The following is a 16,041-nucleotide window of genomic DNA, read 5'->3' on the forward strand; positions in this document are numbered from 1 at the left end:
AGACTGTGACGGGCTCCGAGCTCCAAAAACACACTGCTGAAAATACAAATCTACTGTATGTGTGTGTGTGTGTGTGTGTGTGTGTGTGTGTGTGTGTGTGCGGGGTGTGAACAGTGCAAATGCAAACTTGTCCGGATGAAATTACTGAGTAGGCTGTGTGTGTGTGTGTATGTGTGTGTGTGTGTGTGTATACAATCTCTCTCATCGCTTCTTCCGTCTCGCAGAACTCATAATAGAAGGCAAAATACACCCCTTTTTTAATTGTCAACATGGAGGCGGTCTGTTTGTGCTACACGTCAGCATCGATATGTCATTAGCCATGCTGCTGCTTTATCAGTAGCGTATTGTGCTAATTAAACCCTAACGATTTCCATTAAACTGCAATCCCCTCCTCTTCCACCCGGGGTGAGACACTAAACCACCAATTACTGGGGGATCAAATGCTGCGGGCGCTACAACAAGCGAGGCCTCCGGATTTTAATAATTGAGCAGATTTGTTAGGAGTATTACAATCAGAGTTCATTTATTTATAATAGTGAACTGTAAAATACAGAGATGTAGCACATAATATGGTCTGGCTGTAGGCTCGTACTCAGAGGCTCCGCCCCCTCACAGCAAAATAGAATGTATTAGCTAGTTAACTATACTTATATATATATATATATATATATATATATATATATATATATATATATATATATATATAATTTTAATATATAATATATAAAAAGCACCAAATCCAATCCCCCGAATCTGATTCCAAAACCAAGAATTAATTAATTTGACCACTTCAATGGTTTACGGAAATGTACTGAATTGAAATATGGGATATGAAGAAGTTCACTGTGATTTGTTTTACATATACAAATCAATCAAGAAAATCTTTTTATTAAAAAAAATTTTTTACACTTTATTAATTGAAATTTATGGAATTTGGCAGATGCCCATATTCAGGATCTATTCCAATTATCTGAGCAGGTAAGGTTTAAGAAGCTTCAAGGACCAAAATGAAAGTCCAACACCTTAAACACTGATCCAAAAATAATACACTTAAATATCCGCAGTAACTTTTTTTGAGAAATCATGATAATGCCTTAAATACATCATTGAACCCATATATAAATATCCAATTCAGAGAAGAGTTGAATAGTAAAGGAAATCAAAAGTAAAAAAATAAATAACAATAATAATAATTGCGGCGAACAGTAACAGTAACAGTAATGGTGGATTTTTCCGATTTTTAATTTATATTTATTATGAAATTGATCATACAAAACCAGGTGCTAGCTGTTAGCTATTGCTAAAAGCAGTTGCTAAACAGTTCCTTGTACCTTTTTGTATTCCTTGAATACATTTGTATATATAGAATATTTCAATTATCTTTCAATTACATATATATATATATATTTTTTATATTTTAATCTGAAGCAGTCTCTGGCAAGAGAATTTTCTCAGGGATTGATAAAGTTCTGTCTTGTCTTAGCTTGTCTGGATTCAAAACCGTTAGCTAACAAAACACTCCTGTGGTAAATGTAGCCAGCTAAAGAAGTACTGTTGTCTTTTAAAGCTATTGCTGAGGTAAACTCGGTAGCGCTACAGGAGTAATGGAGTGCTCTCTGTCCCGAGTTCTTTATCAACGAGACAACAACTTTCTCGCTATTGAAAAATCTTCCCATTAATGTTATTCACAAAACGTAAAACAATCACAAGACAGATGGCCAGATGACATCAGATAAAAAAGACAGAAGCTGGAGACGGATATTACAAACAAAACAAAGCTGAGACAAAACGAAGCTCAGGTGATTGTGTGTGTGTGTGTGTGTGTGTGTGTGTGTGTGTGTGTGTGTGCGTAATCCAAAAAGTGCCATTAGCATGACAAAAAGCCGGAGCAGGACAGAGTGGCTCGTTTTTTTATATAAGCTGATCTTAATGACTCTCTCCTTTTCCCTATTCACATGGAAATCGGCATGTCACGCGTTTGAATAAACATCTGCTGCATGCCTGAGTGTGTGTTAATACCGTCCCCCTGCTGAGGGGTTCCCGAGGGGCATCAGTGACAGCCTGTCGCACCGCTGGTGACATTTCCAGCCCCATGACTCCTGCTGTGATGGTGTGTGTGTGTGTATGTGTGTGTGTGTGTGTGTGTGTGTGTATATATGTGTATGAGGATGCAAACCCCCCCTGGAATGAGGTGTCAGACCCCATCGGAAGAGCACAAGGGCTGTGTAAATACAGCATGCATATCACATACACGCCTTTTTATGACTCAAGATCTCAATTTGTATTCTCAGACAATGCTGCATTATTAATAACTCACAGGGACAACAAAACAGCCACGCAGCCGCTATTCCACTGTGGATTAAGGATTATACAGGCTAATTATTCCGGTTTTGGGAGGGGGAACAACATCAGAATAACAATTTCTACAGACCGGTCTTGTAAAGCCGGATTTCACGTTTCCGTCCTGTTTGTTTTTGAGACTTTGTGACCCTTTTTTTCATCCTTCAAACTACAATTGAAATCCACTGTTTTTTACCCTCTGCTAAAAGTAAACAGTAGCCATGAATCACTGTGGTGGTCCAATCAAGGGTAGAGCTTTTTTGTTCTATCAGTATGCGTACTTTTACCTTGAAATGTGAATATAGTGTCCCTCTAAAGGATTTATGGATGTATCTGCATAAAAAGATCAAAGATTCATACTGAAGGTTTTAAATCTGAACAGAGGAAAGAAGTTCCATCTATTTGTCTTTGACAATGGGGCGTCTTCTTATCTAGATTGCATTAAGAGTAAAAGGTTTAATACATCTTCTATAAAATTGCTCCCGAGGTCACGCGTCAGGACATCACGTTTAAACCGGACCGATATATTTAAAAATAAAAGTGAGCCGAACCAGGCTAAAAATAGACCAATGACAAGATTGTTTTTACAGCCCCAAGTTTAGTAAGACAATCTATATGTCCGATTCAGTCGAGGCTCAATGGTTGGACGAATGTTGGATGAAAGCTTTAAACGAACGAACGAATGAAGTAAAGCATTGGATCGGTGACATTTTATTTTCCAGGTTATTGTGCAACTGTCATTCTTCTGGCAGGACGCTCAAGCTTTCAGGCCCTGTCTCATTTCCTCATGCCACACAAAGAGCTCATAAAGAAGCCAATAAAAGTCCTTTCTACTCGATGAACTGAATGATCTAAACTCATGGGACAATCAGTTTACATAGCACGAGGAGCTGAAAGGAGGACATCATCTGGTGACATTCGCAAAAGGTACAAACTCTTTTGCCGTGGTTCCCCCAAGGCGCGCATCTTTTGTGTCACCGAGGTACCAAGTGCTCCTCGTGAAGCGCTGCCGTATATTTGTTGTTTGGGTTGAGAACAGAAATGCACTTGTACGTGAAAACAGTTCACCTGCTTTTGACAGCGAGTGCATGCCTGAATTCTTATTTACGCCTCGCTCTGGCAATCCAGAATGTGACACAAACAAGCTGGAAGACAGCGCTGCTGCGTCGCCATCCGTTTGCTTTGACGACTTGTCAAATCTTTGTCACAACAAGCGATGAGAGAGGGCTCGAGAAGACATCAGACGGAATTAGAATTACAAAATAGTAAGCAATGCCGAACAAACCAAACAGACCCCTGATAAGGTCAAAGGGGACGCAGTTCTTCAAAATACTATCCGTCAGGAGAAGGAGTGGACGGTAACTGAATATGAACATGCATTTGGTTGGGAGAAGGCATCTTCACTGGATAACAGCTTGAGACTTCAGGAGTGTGTTAGGACTCGCATGAGTGGAAGGTTTTTACTTTATGTGTGGATGTAAGTGAGCGATCAGGCATGAGCTTTGTAGGAGAATGAAATATCTTATTTATCAGCTTTCTTTCTTTCTTTCTTTCTTTCTTTCTTTCTTTCTTTCTTTCTTTCTTTCTTTCTTTCATTTTATCTTTCTTTCTTTCTTTTTTTTTGCAGAATCCAGCAGATATCTCTTTCCTCTGTGTATGTTATACTGTTACATATGTATTAAACTTCACTCTTTCTGATTGGTTGCTATTGTATGAATGTACTATGCAATAGAAAAATCCCATCCCCTGCTGATTTGGCCACACCCACTTTTGCGATGCCACCATTACTATTCATTAAAATAAATACAAATACTGTCAAAGCAGCTGTTTTAGAAAATCACCTTCTGGCCAATCAGAAGCAAGACCTGTAGAATTCAGCAATACAAAGGTAATTCATGCGACAGGGGTCTTGTGACCGAGTAGCATCATCTCGCTAATGATTATCCCTACATAAAAGAAAAATAGCGTGATATCTTTAAAACTCTCAAGAGTTTGACTCTAGAAATTGATCATTATCACCCCACACCACCCCCCTGGGTTTGCATCAGGCTAAGATGCCATCACAAACACTTCGTCTGAAGGCTAATGAGTGCAGCAGCATTGAGAACAATCGAGACCACCAGACGAATCGCACGGCGCTGCTGATCGATAGCAACTTCTCTGCGACACCCCAAACTCATGCATCAAACTGAAGAGATGGAAAGAGAAATGAAGGTGTTGAGAGAGGAAAGGCTTTGACATTTTCTTTTGGTCAATTAATTAAGCCATTGAAAGAACCTTGTGAGGAGCGCTGGAGTCATTATTATCGCAAATAACAAACATTCATTATCACAGGCCAGAGCTAATACAGGAGAACCGCTTAATAAACACGCTATGTGGACAATTAATCTGACACGCTGTCTCGGGAGACGCAGAATGTCAAGTCCATTAAGGAGCTCGCTATGTGCCTGGTGCACAAGTACATTTTTTTTAGGGTTCACTTCATAAAATAAAAAAAAAGACCACCAACACGACCTACAACACAATCAACTGCAATCAGAATTCACTAAGAATTAACTGTCGATTTGCATCGTTTTTCCAGTTTTATTGGTGTAATGTTCACGTGATCGAACACCAACTCCCAGAATACAGTGCGGCCTACAAACATGGCCACCAAGAACTACAACACACCACCATCAAGCACTTTCACCACCACTACCGCCTGTTCTTTCTTTCTTTCTTTCTTTCTTTCTTTCTTTCTTTCTTTCTTTCTTTCTTTCAATCTCAACATTCTTTCTTTCTTTCTTTCTTTCTTTCTTTCTTTCTTTCTTTCTTTCTTTCTTTCTTTCTTTCTTTCTTTTAATCTCCACATTCTTTCTTTCTTTCTTTCTTTCTTTTAATCTCCACATTCTTTCTTTCTTTCTTTCTTTCTTTCTTTCTTTCTTTCTTCAACATTTACTGAATATTCTTTCTTTCTTTCTTTTTTCTTTCTTTCTTTTTTTCTTTCTTTCTTTCTTTCTTTCTTTCTTTCTTTCTTTCTTTCTTTCTTTCTTTCTAAGACTTCTTTGCAAAGTAAACACTCTTGTTTTTCTATAGTCTCTTTCTCTTTATCCCTTTCTTTAACAGTTACTGAATTCTTTCTTTCTTTCTCTTTTCTTTATTTCTCTGGATCTGTGATGATCTCAAATGTTGAGCTATTTTATGAGTTGCTCAGTAGCTCCTAGTTTTATAACCATAAAGACTGTATAAGACTGTAAAAAGATCATTACTTATAATCCTACACTCCAGTGCTCATGTGAAGTTCTCTCTAGAATGTGTTCTGTATTGTTTAAAGACTATAATCACACTCTTGATGTCACCGAAAGGAGGATGGGTTCCCCTTTTGAGTCTGGTTCCTCTCAAGGTTTCTTCCTTATAACATCTAAGGTAGTTTTTCCTGGTCACAGTCACCATGGCTGCTCATCAGGGATAAATACACACCATTCACCTTACTGTTAAATTCTGTAAAGCTGCTTTGAGACAATGTCTGTTGTGAAAAACGCTATAGAAATAAACTTGACTTGACTTGATTTCTTCTCTTGCTACCCACCTTTCAAAGTGTACACCCTGCTGTTTTTCCCCTTTCTTTCTCTCTTTATCTCTTTCTTCAATTTTTAATCAACAAATATTTTTTTTGTGCTTTCTTCTTTTTTTCCCCAAGATTTTTTTAAAACTTCTAGAATGTCCTTGAAAATCATATCAAAGCAGTTGTTCAGAGAAAACCTCTAAACTTTTGCTTTTTGAGAGACACGTGCCCGTTCCCTTTGTTTCTATGCAAGATAAAATTATTTTCTTTGACCAAACAAATCTATAAATGTCCAAACATTCCACTTTAATTTCATTAAAAAAATCCTTTAGTATGAAGAACAGCTTTCCATGAGCTCAGCATCCAGGCAGATCGTTTCTCCAAACATTCAGCTGAGACAGTGAATAGTGAATAGTTTGGTGTAAGTTTTCGTTCTGCTTTTAAAGTCCTTTAAAATCCTTAACAAGCCTAAATACAAATGAATAAACTTTTAATGAGAAGCCTCTTTAATAAGTCGTCCTGTTCTCGGCACAGGAGCAGCGTAATTATACTATTTTGTGTTTTTATTTTAAGTAGACGCTTCTTATATTCACATCACGACTGTCTGAATCTCCAAACTCAGATCAGAGAAGCTGAATGATATTCCTCCTCTTCCCCCCTGTGCCACCCATCAGATGTTCCGTGTCCTCGCCACGGCGCCGCGGAGCGTTGTGATGTTTACGAATCGACTCGAGGCCACAGGCTTTTCAGTCGGAGAAAGTCGAGCGGTGAGCGACGAGGAGATTCAACGGCTTTTCTGACGCTATAACATAAAGGTTTTTCAAAAAAGGCATCGAGAGCCTTGGAGTGAGCAACTTCTCACGGCCGACAAGAGCGCAGAGAAACGCATTTATACCCCTTCCAGGCCCAAGACGAGGCGAATAAAAAAACGGAATAAAAACGCAACTCATTTATTTCCCTTTACAGTCAGTGTTTAGTTAATAAATCACTGTACAGGTGCTGCTTCCTGTTACTACTACAGGTTCTGTGTGTGTGTGTGTGTGTGTGTGCATGTGTGTGCGTGTGTGTGTGTGTGTGTGTCTTTCTTTCTTTCTTTCTTTCTTTCTTTCTTTCTTTCTTTCTTTCTTTCTTTCTTTTATTCAAACTTTTGTTCAAACTTTTGTTCATGCTCCGAGTTCTTTCTTTCTCTGTCTCTCACTCTCAACTTTCAATTTTTCTTTGTTACAGCAGTAAACACCTCCTTATGCCACCACATGCCTTCTTATGCAACCTCTCTCTCTCTCTCTCTCTCTCTCTTTCTCTCTCCACTATTACAGAATAAACAGAAACACACAGGTGGGAGTGTGTATGCAGTGTGTTTAGGGTCACAGAGGTCACATCAGGGCTGGAGAGAGTTCTCTCTCTCTCTCTCTCTCTCTCTCTCTCTCTCTCTCTCTCTCTCTCTCTCTCTCTCTCTCTCTCGCTCTCTCGCTCACTTTCTCATTGAAAATTCATGACCTGCTCCTGAGATATTGCAGGAGACTGCAAACAAAGCTGGTGGGTTTAATAAAAAAATAGGGGCTGAGCGTTAATCTGACCGAAAAGAAGCAACGGGAAAGAAACGAAAAAATAGCAGGAGAAATCTGGTATTAAGGAGGTTTGAGAGAAAAGAGAGAGAGAGAGAGAGAGAGAGAGAGAGAGAGAGAGCGAGAGAGAGAGAGAGAGAGAGAGAGAGAGAGAGAGAGAGAGAGAGGAAAAATAGTCCAAAAGCTGCACTATTGTATTAAACCATGCTAATAACAGCCTCTTGCTAACTTTTGCTAATAGCGTAGCAGCTGTGTTTAGCAATGTGTTGCATTAGCATTCGCTCTCTTGTGAAGAAGCAGCAATTTCTCAGTTCTTCCCTCCACACAGGTGCTGATCGATACGCTCCTCTCAGCCATGCTTCCAACTCTGCAAACACAACTTGCTGTTTTTCTTCTGATCTATCCCCCACACACACACACACAACACACACAGGCAAGGCCGAGCTGAGAGGAGAGAGGACATCGCCATTACACCCTATAAATCACTAGCATCTCAGCTACACTTTATGGGTAAAAAATTAGCATAGGTTATTTCAGGCTACGATTCATCTCCGTCCTCATCTTTCAGAAGGATGCTGCAAGAGACGTAGCGTAGCAGACTTTTTCCACATCACATTCGCTTTGAGTTTCCTTTCATTGCATCATTCTTCACCTTTGGTCATTGAAATTGCATGTTATGTTTGTTTGTCTCATAGGAATGTTGAACAAAGCTGAAACCAAGATAGCATGCGGTTAGTATAGCGGGACGATCGCTTATCGGGACAACAGCGCGTTCAGCCGCAGAGAGGTTTATGTACAGAGACGCATTTTGAACTCGTTTGTTTTTTTCTCCTTTGCACCACACAAACAGACCCGCGGCGAAGAGCCGCCATGCCGCAGGCTGAGGACAAACACAGCTGGGGAGCAGAGTTATAGATTCATATCCAAGTCATCAAGACGATTTTTTATTGACATATTTCTCTATTTACCCGAGTCTAAATCTTTTTAATTCCTTCCTTCCATCCATCTATTCATCCATCCATCCAATTTCCAAATAATGTGTATTTTTTCTTCCTTCCATTAATTCTTTCTTATATTCAGTCAAATGCATTCTTGCTTTTCCTCACTTCCCTCCTATATTTTTGTTTTTCTATCCATTCTTTCCTTCCTTCAACCCATTTCTTCCCCTTTTCTCTCCATTCATTCGATCCTTCTATTCCTTCCTCCCTTCTTTCTTCTCCATTCTCTCCATCCTTTCCAATTTAAATCATCTCTTCCATCCTCTCCATCCCTTCACTTTTTTTCTATCCCCACCATCCTCTCCATACTTATTCATGCCCTCCACCCTCTTCAATACCATTCATCTTCTCCATTCTCTCCCTTCGTTTCATCCCTCCATCTCCTCATTTTCTTCAATCCCATTGATCCTCTCCACCCACATCCTTTTCATCCTATCCCCTTCCTCATTTTCAGCCCCTCTGTCCTCTCCAATTCCATTTATCGTCTCCATTTTTTCCTTTCATTTCATACCCTTGATCTCCTCATCCCCTCTATCCTTTCCACTTCCATTCATCTCTCCATCCCCTCCCGTCTATTCATCCTCTCTAGTCCCTCCCTTCTCTTCATCCCTCCATCTCCTCATCCTCTCCATCTTTTCCAATCCCATTCATCCCCTTCATCTCCTCATCCTTCTATTTTTCTCTTCATTCCCATTCATCCTTGCACTCATACAGGAATCTAAACTCGGGTTTACAGGGTTACAGGTATGAACTCTTACTACACTTTACTCCAAACACTTTCAGCTTTAAAGCACAGGATATGGATTACAGCCAAACCACAGCTAACCTCCAACCTCACCCTCTCTCCCTCTCTCTCTGAAATCTGCTGGAACTCAATTATCTCTCTCATCCTGTTGTGTTTCTCAGGCTGAGATGAAATCCACAGAGTACCTATTGACCTGAACTGCCCAGTCCTAGTGATTGCCTTTCCTTGAATTGTTAAAAAGGTCAGTTTTAGAAACATTTTCAGAAACATTGAAGAGGACGGAAGCCCGGGCAGCACAAGGTATACGGATCATCTTTCTATATTTTGCGACGCTGCTCATGCTGACCTTTCAGAAGCTTGTGCTACAGTAGCTCTTCATTCTCTCACAGATTTAAACGTCGGTGTGATGATCGCCTACCAAGCCACCAAAAAATCTCTCTTTTTTTAAAAAGAACTCATATGCTAATGAATGTGTAAGTCAGGGGAAAAAAGACATTAAAAAAATAACTAAAGAAATATTAGAACACCTGACTTTCCCAGCCACATGGGGTTCCTCCCCAAACAGTTATCGCAAATGTGAAGACATGAAATTTTTCCTTCACTTGACCTAGAATACCCAAACCTGTTCCAGCATGACAATGCCCCTGTGCGCAAAGCCAGCTCTTTGAAGATCTGCTTTACATGGTTTGGAGTGGAAGATCTTGAGCTTTGATCTCAACCCAACCGAACTTTTTTGGGATCACCGCAGTCAGTGTTCACATTGATCCCAAAGTCCTCCTTAACTCACCTACATTAGTACCTGACTTTACTAACAACCTTGCGGCAGAATGAGCACAAATCTCCATAAGCACACTAGAGAAAATAGTGGAACGTCTTCCCAGAAGAGTGAAGGTTATTATAACAGCAAATAGGGACTCAATGTGGAATGAGATGTTCAAAAAAACACAGAAATCTTATGGTCAGGTGTCCACAAACTTTTGCCAACATATACATATATAATACAATGCCGAACAACAGTTTGGAAACGTAGTCTTTTTCTTTCTATGCAACAAACTCTGTAATTTAATGGGATGACGATTTACTTCGACCAAACAAATCTATACATTTCCAGATGTTCCACTTTATGAAGCATGAAGAACAGCTTTACACACTCTCAGCATCTGGACAGTTAGTTTTTCTCCAAACATTTGGCTTCAAAACTTGCCAAATCGTTTCTTTACTAGCTGGACTTTTCGTTCTTGTGATCAAGTTCGTCAGTTCAATAGGATTCAGGTGCAGTGACTGTGAAGGTCATTGAATGATAGATAACTTCGGCTAATTGTCTTGTTGTACCGATGCGCCGCAGTCCAGACGGAAATGCATTGGTGTATGTTGAAGTATGGAACGGTTGCCATATTTGTTCAGGATTCCTTTCACCCTGAAAAGCCTTCACTGATATAAAACAACCCCAAACCATTATTCTTCCTCCTCCATGTTTGACTGTGGGTGTGAGGGCAGTCTGCTAACATCTTCTCTCCTGTTCCCCAGCTTACACAAATTCTTCTGTTAGAGAAGAAAACGTCACATTTGGTCTCCACAGAACTTTCTTCCACTCTTTCATTATCTCATTCTTGTCTGTTTTTTTGTTTGTTGCATAGAAACAAAAAGAACGTGTGCTCTGTAAGTCTCAAAAACCATAAAGGACAAAGCGTTTCCAAACCTGTATCAGGCAATGTATAATCAAAGTGAAAAAAACTCAAATCATACCCATCTAAACATATCTGTAAACAAACACCTTCTTAAGACCTAGGAGGTCATCAACTAGCTTTTGTTTATAAAAAAAAAAAAAAAACCCAACACCCAAGACAAAAGCAGCAATGGAAGGTGCTGCAGCATGTTATGCTAATGAGAGCTGCTAAGAAAAAACAGGCTGGTTTTGGCTTCTGCTGCCGGCGTCAATATCGCTGATGCGAAACAACCTGCAGTGAATATTTTATCAGAGGATCCTGCTTTTAAAGGCCTGCAGTGAGAAAAGCATATCCTCTGGAGAAAATGTTAACAAGTCCATATTTACAGCCTGCAGGATTTCCCCTCTTCTCCAGAGAGAGCGCTGATCTCAGATCTGCCTCAGCCTGAGCACGCACAAACGCAGTGTGTTACAGAAGCATTTCTTGCAATTCTTTAGCAGTAGATTATGGTGTTTTTAGGTACAGGATGTCTCTAGCGGCTCTCGTTAGCTCACCACATCGCTAACACTAGTTGGTCAATAGACAGAAGCTTGAAAAGAAACCTGTTTTCGTAATGTATTTAAAAAAACAAAAATGATGTGATTTTTGAACGACCATGAAACAAGGAGTGACCTCACCTAGCACAGAGAGCTCACAGGCGGCGGTGATGTTCTCGTTTTTGTTATAGGCCACGCAGCTGTACGTGCCCGAGTCGTCGTCCGTGATGCTGCTGATTAGCAGGTTGCTCCCGCCGAGCAATGAGTACTTCCTCGATCTGAGAAAAGACAAAATATTACACAACATTTTATTGTGATCGCTCCATCCGACTTCAGTTTGCATGCAAATATTTTCTTGGTTAAGTTTGTTTTTCTTTCTGATTTTCTCGATGCATGGTGGTGGTTGCACTTCGCTTTAGGATGCCCTACAAGCACATTATTACTGCTTGTTGTTGATACCGTAAGAAACTAAGCTGAGGTTTGGAGAAACTATAGAAGATATTAAGTGTATATTAGGTCTCTAAATCCCCTCCAACACTCTTTCTTTCATAAATGGATACTCTCTTTATTTCAGTATATAAGACCCAGCTCTCTTACACACAATTTTTCGCAGCAGACTTCACCTGATTTGGATCATCTCGCTGCCTCTCATCCAGTAGAAGGAGGGGGTCGGGTAGCCGGAGGCGGAACATTCCAGCACGGTGTCTTTGCCCTGTAGTGCTGTGACCTTCATGGGCCTCTGGAGGAAGACCAGACTCCTCACTACTCCAGGCTCTGTGCAAAACAAAACATAAGACAGGAAACTGAAACACCGCAGCATGAATGCAACCTCCTGGCAAGCGATTTTCAATTGATTTGCAATATTTGGTTGGAAAAAATCGCCTGCTTGCATCGGAGATGTAAACACAAACAGGACAAAATATACACTCTTAGATACAATGACAAGGTTTTGAGCACTCGAGTTTGACTGAGAAAGTCCAAAAAAAAGAACCTCTGTGTGTGTGTGTGTGTGTGTGTGTGTGTGTGTGTGTGTGTGTGTGTGTGTGTGTGTGTGTGTAAGAGATGTTTATGTATCTGCATAAATCATATATGTAGTCAGGGAGCTCTCATTAGAAGTGTAGAGTCTTGGTACTTGATTACCGCGACAGGAAGGAGCCGATCCTTATTTAGCTCTGATTTCTCTTATGTAAATTAACCAACACAATTTATGATGTAGAGAGTGAGTGTATTTGTGTAACTGAGTTGTAAGGAGTGTGTGTGCATGTGTGTGTGTGAGAGAGGGAGTGTTTGCGCATGCTATTGAATTAAATGGCGCTACGGGATTTCTGTAAATCCAAACCTCTCAGATCCAGCAGCATTGATTCATCGCTTTTTAGGGTTTTGCACTTTAATGTGTGTGTGGTTGGAGGCAGTGGGATGAGCAGCTTAATGTATTTCTGGACACAGCGTGAATAATCCAGGGAAACCACACCAGCTGTCAAGTGTTACACAGAGCCAAAGGACCACACACTTTACCGCCCTCCATCGGTCTTCTCCTGCATCCTTCTTTGCCCTCCTGCACATTTTAACACCTCATTCTACCCCCCTCTTTACTCTCATATGTGTTCCTGGAACCTTTTACAATCTCCTACACCCTTCTACACCATCCTACACACATACCATATTACACCATTCTTCACACTTATACCATCCTGCACTACCTTACACCCTCCTGTACCCTCAGACAGCCTTCTACACCGTCCTACACTCTTATACATTCCTGCACTACCTTACATCCTCCTGTACCCTCGGACAGCCTTTTACACCGTCCTACACACTCATACCATCCTGCACCACCTACACCCTCCTGTACCCTTAGACAGCCTTCTACACCGTCCTACACACTCATACCATCCTGTACCACCTTACACCCTCCTGTACCCTCAGACAGCCTTCTACACCTTCCTGCACCCTCGGATACCTCTATACACACTCTGACACCCTTCTACACCATCCTACAGCCTCCTGCACCCTTAGACACCCTTCTTGCACCCTGCTACACATTCCTATACCCTTGCACATACCCCTATACTCTTGCACCAATTTTGCATAATCCTGCTCTGTTCTATACCTTTCTGGACTCTTTTACAAATTCCTGCACCCTCTTGCACAATCCTGCCCCCTCTAATGAACCCATACGCATTCTAGCACAGTCATGCACCCTGCTATACCCTTCTATACCCTCGTAACACACACACACACACACACACACACACACACACACACACACACTGTTTACTCACTAATTACACACCCATAGACACTGCCTAGATACTGCTATAAACTACACATTCCTACACACTCCAAAAACCAGCAGGAAAAGTGAACTCGAGACAGAAACGAGGCTCATTAATCAGTTTTTAAACCCACGCTTCTGGACTCAAGCCCCTAAATCCCCACCACATTTTTCTTGCTTGCGAAAGAGTTTAATAAATACACGAGCTGGATTGGATAAAAAAAACATCAAATCCGAAATATGGCAGGGCTGAGAAATCCTGAGTTAAGAAACTGTCAGAATTCACCGGGAGAAGACTCTTATCATCGACAGCTATGAAGGCTGATGCAGCTGGAGAGTGATGAAAGGCTTTGGATTGCGCAAACTTGCAACAGAAACTTCATCAATTCATTTTGAACAATCTTTGCATTAAGTATAAATTACATGTGCGTGACAGAATGCAGCTTTTAAAAATCTTTGGATTCCTGTCTGACTGATGTTTGGTACTCACCAGGTAAGACCCTGAGGTCAGCGTCCGTGCCTGTCCGAGCGCTCCCCGGGTTCTCGGCCAGGCATCGGTAGGTGGCAGCATCAGGAGGTTGCACCTTGCTGACCTGCAGTGAGCCAGAGGGCAGCACCACCACCCTGCTGTCAGGATCGAAGGTCAAAGGCAGCTCGTCACGATTCTTCTGCCAGCGCACTATGGGCATGGGCTCGCCTGTCACCTCGCAGCGCAGCAGTGCCGTGTCACCCATGTAAGACGAGACCGACTCGGTCGGGACCACCACCCGTAAAGGACCTTAAAGAGAGCAGGGGGGATTCAGAGTTAGAGATTCAAGATACAGGTATCTTAGAATTATTATTATTATTACAGATAATAACAAACATCATCACACATTGTTAGAGGTTTCACTGATGTTTTAATGCTTTCGCTGCCTGTAACCACCCATGCAGTTCTTCAGTTCCATTCTGTACATACTGTGTGATCTTTCTATAATCATATAATTGTATTGTAGCATATTCTAGTTTATCTGAATATACAAGGTGGTATCAAAAAGTTCAGAGACTTGTTTTGTAACTTGCCAACAGATGGCAGCACAAGGCTGCACGCACAGTCACAGGGATCACAAGGAGCGTTCACTGTAAAATCCTTTGCTCCATTATAACTAATTGTAAGGGTTTCAAAACAATCTCTTACTGGTTACAATCAATGGCCCAGGGTTGCCAACTACTAATTCCAAAATTACCCTTTTCCCTGCACCACCCTGTATATATCTCATATATATTCACGTTCATTGGATCAAAAATCTGACGAGAAGCTGAAGTGCTGTTTTATCAAAATTGTAGCAAACAGACAAATTCGTAAAGATAGTGAATGCATATAATCCTCAAAACGTGCATTTCATCAAAACATATAGTTCAATCGTATTACACCAAAGTATGAATTCCTTTCTGAACTCATATATCTGGAAAAGATTTAACATACTGAAAAGGTGGTTAAAATGTTGGACTTTGGATCAAAAGGTCATAAGTTTAAATCCCAACACCACTAAGCTGCCACTGCTGGGCCCCTGAGCAAGGCCCTTAACCCTCAAGTGCTCAGTTGTCTAAATGACATTGTTGAAAGTCAGGAAAATAACAAGAAAAAGTAAGTCAGTATTTAAATTCTAATGAAAAATCTATCTGCTGTTACATGCTATAAGGACCCACAAGTTGTCCGCACACACACAAAGCACAATGCAAAATTTAAACTCAGGAGCTGGGCTTCGAACAAACAGTGCTGCAGACCAATATCTCGCTGGGGAAGTCCAATTATTTTGCAGCTAGTGCAGATGAAGTGTGTGTCCTGGGTGCGAAAGCCTGCTCGTTATCTGCGTGATTATTGTCAACATTATACCCTTAACTGCCTCCAATTATACTCCGAGTTACTCACACAGCATGAAGTGCTCACAGAAAACCCACGAATAAATAAATAAATAAGCCAAACCCAGAGTTTGTAGCCAGATATGAGCTCTTTATTAGTCTTCTAGCTCTAATCCATTTCAGTCAGTGAGAGTGAGACGAATGACGAAGCAGGCCACACTGCACTGGAGCATGAAATCGGAACGCTCAGACTTGTGCATTAACCTTCGCAGTTAATCTACATAAACGAGTGAAAGATGCGGATGTACTGGAAGTGGAAATGTGGAAATGTATTTGAACCAAAAAACTGATTTTCTTTTCACAGAAATAAAATCATTGATCTGTTTATACCACTTAAAACTGGATAGAATTGTAACAAATGGACATTTGGTGTCCTCTTAAGGTTTCTTCCTCATGCCATCTCTGGATGTTTTTCCTTTCCATGGTCAACAATGGAGATTATAAGGAACCAACTCATTGTTACTAGATG

General features: G+C 40.8%; 1 protein-coding gene across 4 annotated transcripts in view; it reads right to left on the reverse strand.

The window, feature by feature from the left end:
* dcc (DCC netrin 1 receptor) overlaps positions 1-16,041 on the reverse strand; it is a 241,742-nt gene that overhangs the window by 117,170 nt on the left and 108,531 nt on the right. For all 4 annotated transcript variants that reach the window (XM_046839225.1, XM_046839228.1, XM_046839227.1 and 1 more), the window contains exons 3-5: positions 14,161-14,448; positions 12,019-12,169; positions 11,537-11,673 (exon numbers count right to left, since the gene is read on the reverse strand). In XM_046839225.1, the coding sequence (XP_046695181.1) occupies positions 11,537-11,673; positions 12,019-12,169; positions 14,161-14,448 (576 nt within the window). The remainder of the gene's footprint in view (positions 1-11,536; positions 11,674-12,018; positions 12,170-14,160; positions 14,449-16,041) is intronic.

This window comes from Silurus meridionalis, chromosome 25 (assembly GCF_014805685.1).
Source record: "Silurus meridionalis isolate SWU-2019-XX chromosome 25, ASM1480568v1, whole genome shotgun sequence".
NCBI lineage: Eukaryota > Metazoa > Chordata > Actinopteri > Siluriformes > Siluridae > Silurus > Silurus meridionalis.